General features: G+C 49.5%; 2 protein-coding genes across 2 annotated transcripts; one reads left to right on the top strand and one right to left on the bottom strand.

Moving 5' to 3' along the window:
• Positions 1 to 1696: 1696 nt before the first annotated feature.
• On the top strand, positions 1697 to 3880 carry FIBRA_08438 (uncharacterized protein; the record flags this gene model as incomplete). The annotated part of the gene is made up of 12 exons (XM_012330088.1): positions 1697 to 1867; positions 1926 to 2021; positions 2076 to 2264; positions 2320 to 2413; positions 2466 to 2886; positions 2938 to 2945; positions 3002 to 3034; positions 3086 to 3210; positions 3270 to 3358; positions 3409 to 3498; positions 3549 to 3615; positions 3671 to 3880. The coding sequence occupies 12 exons, from the start codon at positions 1697 to 1699 to the stop codon at positions 3878 to 3880; spliced, it is 1593 nt and encodes a 530-aa protein (XP_012185478.1).
• A 748-nt stretch (positions 3881 to 4628) lies between these two features.
• On the bottom strand, positions 4629 to 6796 carry FIBRA_08437 (uncharacterized protein; the record flags this gene model as incomplete). The annotated part of the gene is made up of 11 exons (XM_012330087.1): positions 4629 to 4713; positions 4769 to 5032; positions 5084 to 5165; positions 5218 to 5407; positions 5467 to 5595; positions 5656 to 5771; positions 5832 to 5980; positions 6035 to 6223; positions 6282 to 6298; positions 6353 to 6468; positions 6520 to 6796. The coding sequence occupies 11 exons, from the start codon at positions 6794 to 6796 to the stop codon at positions 4629 to 4631; spliced, it is 1614 nt and encodes a 537-aa protein (XP_012185477.1).
• Between the last annotated feature and the right edge of the window lie 1126 nt (positions 6797 to 7922).

Here is a 7922-nt window from a genome sequence, read left to right as displayed (position 1 = left end):
CTTCATTTCTGCAATAATTCTATGGGTACATTTCCCGTTCACATATCTCAAAATAGTATAGTGTACGTGGCCCATAATTTCTTACTATGAACGCGCGATTGTACTTTGGTGAGTGGTCATCGTTCTTCCATACTCAGAACCTCTATTCACGTAATACATTTAGTGTGCAGTTCGGGAGAGCGGTTGATATCCATCCGCACACTTTGATATAGTGTTCATGCACCTTATCTCCTATCTAGCACGGTGAGTGCCCTGGGTTCGGCGGCACTTTATGCACGTTCCCTCATCCGTGGCGTTTCTGTGCTTTGCCATCATTATCTGTTGACTATGTCGGATCCCGTGTCTTCTGTGTTGCGTAAAACCTGTCGTTGGACTGGCTGGGACCTTTGCGTGATGATTCTTCTGCACCTCAGTCACTACACCCCCCAGGAAGTATGATAATGCCCTGCCAAGCGACACCGTAGGCGGTGCTGAAATGCGCCCGATGGACCAGAGTCCGGCTCTCTGTCTAACGGGGATGGATATTTCGTCATTCGCGTAACGCATAACAGCATCAAAATGATTCAGTTGTGCTGTGGCTCTCCGACGAGCCGCCGTAACTGGAGTGTGCGGTACGAGACCCGACTTATTTTGCAATGGGGATGTCAAATATGTCCGTTGATGCAAGATTCTCGCACCAACTTGACTGCTAAGCGTCTTCGCAGATGAGCTTGACAAAACTTGAGTGTGCATTGTAATTATGCCATTACGATATGCAGCCGCCTCTGAAAAGATCACTGATGATTGATGAGATGGCGTGCATGAGCGCTGCCGGCTGCAATCCACACGTTGCCGTGTATATGCAAGCTGAGACAACTGTACTGAATTGTGCTACCTCATGTCGTTCATTTACTCTCTGAGGGTCATTGTCAATATCTTGACCCTATTGCCACTTCATCCAAATCGAGATGAATGAATACCAGATATGATCTACGGAGATCGAGGAAAGGAGTCCGGAACAGAGTGTTTCACAGATGGTGATCTCCGGGGTCTGATAGATATTCGTATCATCCATTTTCTTGTCATGACTTGAGTCTCCTATCGTGACTTTCCCCCGCAAATGTTATGTGCAATGGAAGCTAAGTGAATCCGTCCAATGTCGGTTCGAACTTCTAATCAAAGCCGCGAAATGCATGCTGGCGAAGCGTTCCTGTCGCCATATTGCGCCACAGAACATCGTTGGCGGATCCGGTGCGCAACCGATTGATAATGCACGTGATTGGCCGGTGAGACCGGGCAACAGTCCAGTGGCGGTGTGGTTGTCCAGCTCTCCGTCACGGTCCAAGCTGTTTCATGTTGAAGCACGATTGATGTGTAGTCCCACAAACTCCAGAGAGCTCTCTATGACGCGTCTAGCCACAATTGCTGAAGCTTCGTGCTTATCTTCCAATACTCGACAGACCTCTATGCGTGTGTTGCCGAACATGTAGTGACATGTGTCACTGCTCGTCTGAACCGCCGGACTTCGAGGCGAGCAGTATCATTGACATGTACGACGCAATTGGCAACGCTGTCTTAGATCGCCAAATTTACGTGATGTACGTTCATCAATCAGGCCCGAGCACGCGCTTTTAAAGGTACGCAAACATTATTGTTTGTATATATATTGGAGCAAGACCACATACGATGTTGTACTCTTCCGTGCGCTGCGCCTCCAATGTCCAGCCATGGCCATTCCACTCTCTCAGTATCCTCTGTCCCCAGTGTGGTCCCGGATTCAGAACCTGTGACCCTCGTCGCCAATGCTTCACAGGATCGCGCGTTGGGCATCCTTCAAGCTCAACTGAAGGCTGGCGAAAGTGATTCCGAATTGTATAAGAACAAGGAGGTGCGAACCAATCTTTTGAGCTCATGCTGTGAGCTCATACATATTTTTCTGGCTTTAGATTCAGTTTGTGGGTGGAGAGGAAGAGAGCTGGTCCGATGACCCTATTAACCCTCGAAACTGGTCGCTTGGGAAGAAATGGACTATGGTTCTTGTTGTGAGTCTTTGCAGAGATTGTGTACTCCCTATCAGCGATTGAGTATATGACCAGGTTTCTCTTTACGCTTTTGTCACGCCTCTTGCAAGTTCCATGATGGCTCCTGGTCTTCCCGATATCGCCGAGCATTACATGATCATGAATTCCACCGTCGTGGCATTAACGCTTAGCATCTTCCTACTTACGTTCGCATTCGGGCCTTTGATATTCGGACCACTTTCTGAGATATTTGGTCGCACCTGGGTATGCGGTTCTGGTCTTGCGCATGTCTTCGATGAAATCTGACGAATTATGACAGGTTTTCCATATCTCTAACATATTTTTCCTTGCATTCAATCTCGGCTGCGCGTATGCCCAGAATACGGGCACACTTATCGGTTTTCGGCTACTCGGTATGTTCTCTGGGTAATGACTCAAACCTCATTTTAAACATAATGTCTGCAGCTGGGTTTGTTGGTAGTGCGCCTATCACAGTCGGCGGCGGTACCGTCAGCGATTTGTTCTCTGAACGGGACCGTGCGTCGGCCATGGCCGTCTTCACAATAGGCCCCCTGGTTGCTCCAGTCGTGGGTCCGATTGCTGGCGGGTTTATCACAGAGACGATTGGTTTCAAGTATGTGTTTGTTATAATCGCCGGTCTATGTTTCCTTGCGGGACTCTTCGGCATTCCGTTCCTTCGCGAAACATACGCCCCGGTTATCCGTCTGCGGCGGGCAAAACGTTCGGGCGACGCCGAAAGGGCCATTCGGGAGTTGTTCCCGGAGTACGACAACAAGCTGCAGCGGATGTGGGCCGATATGACACGGCCGTTCATTCTGCTCACACGTAGCCTTGTGTGCTTTGTATTGAGTTTATATCTGGCCTTGTGAGTATTGTCAGGATTAATTGTTCGTGAGGTTGCTGACAATAGTTATAGGATGTATGGTCAGTAACAAGTCAACGTATTACTAGAGCTTGCTACTAAGCGATTTCATTTTTAGGTATCTATTATTTGATGTTCACGACATTCCCTCGTAGGTTGTCTTTTCTTATGTATGAAGCAAATACTGATCACTGATTTTCAGAACTGTTCATTGGGACGTACCACTTTACGACCGGAACGAGTGGTCTTGCATATATAGGGCTCGGTCTGGGCTTCATGTCGGCTACTGTTGTCGGGGCGAGCGTCGCGGATCGCCTATACAAGAGTGTAAGTACACTTGACGAGATGAAACACATTTGTACTCAAGCGTTTCCTCATCGCCCTAGCTTGCACGTCGAAACAACGGTATTGCAAAACCTGAGATGCGCATTCCCGCGCTTTTCTTCGGATCTCTTTTCGTGCCTATTGGGCTATTGTAAGGCTTACTGCGGCTCTTTACTTGCTTGAGCTGACGCTATTCCCCAGCTGGTATGGCTGGTCTGCGCAGGCAGGGTTACACTGGATTATGCCCATAATTGGCACCGCTATATTTGGATTTGGGACAATGACAGCTTAGTAAGTAGCTCAAAAGTAGTCCTGGAACTATTTGACTAATGCGCCGACAGCCTTCCTATTCAGCTATACCTTGTCGATACATTCACTCACGCCGCGAGCGCGACCGCTGCAGGATCGGTACGCGTCCCGCTGTCGGACAATGTTCACCCTAACGTTGATTTTTCTCGCTCAGGTGTTCCGCTCGCTTCTGGGCTTTGCATTCCCCCTCTTCGGTGAACAGATGTTCACCAGGCTTGGATACGGCGGGGGCAATTCCCTCCTCGCAGGCCTGGGCATCGTCATCGGGATCCCGTTCCCTATCTGGCTATATATCACCGGCGAACGGGTCCGCGCGCGGAACAAACTCTCTCGCCAATCGGTCATATACCAAGTTCGAATCTAAAAAAAAAACCTCATCTGATCCGCTCGTTTGAAAAATTTGGTATAATACGGTCGCCTCTTTGTTAATTGTACGTGGGGCTGGAGTGTTAGAGTCCACGACTGCATCATACTTCACTAGGGTCTAATGTTACGAGTCAATTTGGAGAGTGGTGTATACACTGTAGGATACTTGAGCTTCTTGGTGCTCATTCCATCTTCTACGACCTGGTTGCTGCTGATATTAGGAATTAAATTATTCTACATAGTGCATTCTGAACGAGCGAGCGAGCGATTCCCTATTCAATCTCTTATATTGTGTGTTCGTGTGTTGCTCCATCGTACTGGGCATATACCATAACCGAACGCAAGTATATATGCGTATAGTAAGTTGACTTTGTGGTCGTTAGGTCGTCTCGCTTCAGGGAGCTGAGGGGCTTAAGCCCCGATTTGAGTCGCTGATGTCTCAGCCAATCGCAGGCTGATCACAAAACTTAAGCCCTCGGCTCCCCGAAGTGAGAAGTTTGTCTCCCGTCCATCTTGAAGTCGTGATTTCCAGCATGCGCGTTTACTTAGGCAATATCTTTCCTTCGCAATACTGGTGGCACTAGGTCTATCGGAGTTTTATGTGGTGCGTCTACGCGCATCACGTCTGAGGATTCCCGCGTCGTATCCCATTCATCTCTGTCGATGCGCGCGTTTCCTGGCGAATATTAGACTCAAGAGGCTATGGGAATGCATCAACAAACAGTATATACGCACTCAAAGAAATCTTAAACAGAATCCAAACTCTGCTCCAGCAATGCTTTCGCCTGTGGTGATCGCGGCCTCAACATACACTTCACATCCTGCGGGAAGCTGATTACGCAGAGTTGATAAAAAGTACTGAACCACACATGCATAGACGACGAACCTGATGACTCCGGAAGTGTATGCAATATCCGGAACGACAGGCTTTCCATAGGCGTCCAACATAGGCACAATCTCGCATGTCGCGAGGATCGTGGCTGCAAAGGCGAAGAGCGTCCCTTGTGCCATTTGCATCCCAGGGCACGCCCTTCTGCCGAACCCAAACGCGACATCCGTCACCTTCTGCATCTCTGCATCGGACCCCCGAAATCGCTCGGGCCTGAACGCTTTGGGTTCAGGGTACGCTTCTGGGTCGTGTAGCATGTGCCTGTGTGCGAGGGGGTGAGACATACGCGCTTGAATGTGAACGGGAACATACCATATGTTAGCGATGATCAGAGAGCCTTTCGGTACGTGTATGCCATTGTATACGTCGTCCTGGTCCAGAGCGTGAGGGATACCTGTAGGATGCATTGACATTTGAACAGGTACGTGAAGCAGCAAATTTCTGACCGATGGGGGCCGCGGGGGCCCAACGGTAAATTTCGGTGATGATACTTCGCACGTACGGCAGGGACGCTCTGTCGGAGACGGATGGCAACCTGCCCGAACCTATGACGGCATCTATTTCTGCGCGGCCCTTCGCCTGAACTTCAGGATAGTGCAACATGGCGAGGAAGAACGACAGCAAACTAGAAGTGCTCTAAAAGCATCAGCCGTGTTAATTCTCGCCGGGAGAGCAAAGAGCAGCTTGAGGCGCACAGTATCGAGCGAGCCGCCGAATAAGGCAGCAGCCGTGAGGACGAGCGAAGCTTCGTCCGCTTCTGAAACGGGCTCTTCTTTCAAGAGCGTGGTTGCGCACAAACTGGGCATTCGTGCCGTACCCTTGAGCTGTCGCACACAAGATTAATTAATTATCATCGTCTACTTGCATGTGTATCTGCCGCTCACGATATTATCTTTTGCCCAGAGGAATGGCTCCCACGTGGCAACCTCCATGTTCTTCCGGTACGTCTTCGCAAGCTGAAGAAACCCAGTTCCCGGCATCCACTCGGGTAGGTACTGGACTGCACAGTTATATTGGGTGAATTCTGTGCGCTATCGAGTGCACTTCCAGTGTAACGCACGCTGAGGAATGAAATCGACGAGGAATGCACCAGGTCTTGAAGCTTGGTTAAAGTCCTCCATGGTCACAAGCGCCCATTTGTAGAAGGGATCCTCTTCGGACTTGACCACGTATCCGAAGTTGGCTTCGAGAATGACGGCGGCCATTCCCCTGTAACAAAAGTAAGCGCAAATGACACATATCCTCATATTCTTTCGCTCTTACAGACTCAATTCGCTCTGTAGGGAAGTCGGATTTTTCAAAAACCTTTGAACGAAAGTCCTAGCTTGCGCCTCCTGGACATGCGAGTAGCGAAGTACGGCTGTCTGGTTGTACTCTTGATTCGCAAGCTTGCGCTGTCTGCGCCATTCTTCTCCATACGGTTGCAGAGCTAAACTCTGGCCCATTCCTGCACTGTGTGAGAGCGTCAATGTCAGCGTGAAGTCGTATTTGTCGTTTTTGTGGTACTCACAGATCGCCTGCCATGACCTACGAAGCGTACGATTCACAGGATGAGAATGTCCAATGCGTTCCCGCACTCACTAGATGAGGCCGCCCAGAGTATATCGATGATCGCTTGACCAAGAGCTCTCTAGCTATGTTGGCAGAATTGAGGACTATAATAGGCTGTCCCACTGCATCTAAATGTATGATATCGCCTGAGAAATGCAAAATGAGTCGTGTGTTTTCGGAAAATGATGCGCACAAACCGTAGGTCTTGGCCCACTTCGAATAAGTTAACCATGGATGTTCAGAAGGGATTTGGTGAACGTTGCCGATAATGGGCCACAGAGTGGGACCCGGAGCGATGGACAATGCCTTACGGCTTCTGAAGAGGTGCTTCGCAACCGGATAGATGAGGACGACTGCGATTCCAGAAGCGACAACGTTGAGTTGCAGTACCGTTCGCAAAGCTAAAGCAATAACAAGAGTAGAAGATACCGGTATAATGGAGTCGACACAAAGCCGCTGATACCCAGTCGTCATCGAGGAACTCGCATCAAGACTGGAATGTTGAATATGAACGACAGAAGAGGTGATGCTGGTGCTGGTGCCATTGGAGAAGATTTATTCAGCCTGGTATTGTTTCAAACGCGTTTCAAGGAACCCGAGATATACCTTCACGGATCCTCACTTCATGAATTAGAGTTAAATTCAACTTACTGTGATAGCGCGCGTCAAGTTCTATCAGTAGGCCTCCCGTAAGCAGTCCTTAAATGGCTTCTTAAGTGTAACTACAGCTGTGTAAGGACGATCTACAGTAAGCTCTATTCATGCGGAACTATTTTGCGCACAAGATAGAGAAAAGCACGCTACATGAAGGATCGACGATGAGCTGTGGTCTTGCGGAAAGCTTGTTGTTTACGTTAGTAGTAGAAATTGAGGAAATCATGACGAATGTGTATACGTAAAACTCAGAAACTCAACCATCCACATCGTCCCCGCATCCGTTCATTAAACGACCATCCTAAGCTTGAGCTTGTCCCCCTCGATGATCTCCTGCTTCTTCGCAGCCAGCTCATCTACATCCCATAGTGCACTGACATATCGTCCTGCGAGCCACTCCCTGCGCTCGCGCACGAGCCATACGAGCATGTGTGCAGAGACCTCGGGTGTGTCGAAGTGTCCGTTGTTACCTCTCTTCTCCTCCGGCGCACTCATAGACAGGTCGGTCGCAACTATTCCCGGATGGACGCAGAACGCCAGGACACCCTTATCCCTGTACTCTGCCATTGTAAGCTCCGTGAACCGCATTAGTGCGGTCTTCGATGTCTGCATACCAATTCATAAGCCATTTCATCCGATCAACAAAGCATAAAACGTACGATATACGGAGAATATTCTGGCACACAGACCAGCCCTGCCATGCTCCCCACATTGACGATTGTCTTATCCCCGCCACATTCCAGCAGCAGTGGCAGCGCCGCATGGGTAACAGCGTACACACCGAGGATATTCACCGCAAAAACCTGCCATGCCTCCTTCGGTGATGCGTCCGCGATAAGCCCTATTTCGCCGATGTAACCCGCGTTGTTCACCACAATATCAAGTCGACCGAAAGTCTCCCTGACCTTCTCCACCGCCGCGGAGACCTGTGCAGTGTCGGGAGGAT

The sequence above is a fragment of the Fibroporia radiculosa genome (genome assembly GCF_000313525.1).
Source record: "Fibroporia radiculosa TFFH 294 genomic supercontigs, scaffold285, whole genome shotgun sequence".
NCBI classification, from domain to species: domain Eukaryota; kingdom Fungi; phylum Basidiomycota; class Agaricomycetes; order Polyporales; family Fibroporiaceae; genus Fibroporia; species Fibroporia radiculosa.
This window is presented reverse-complemented; position numbering and strand designations above follow the sequence as displayed.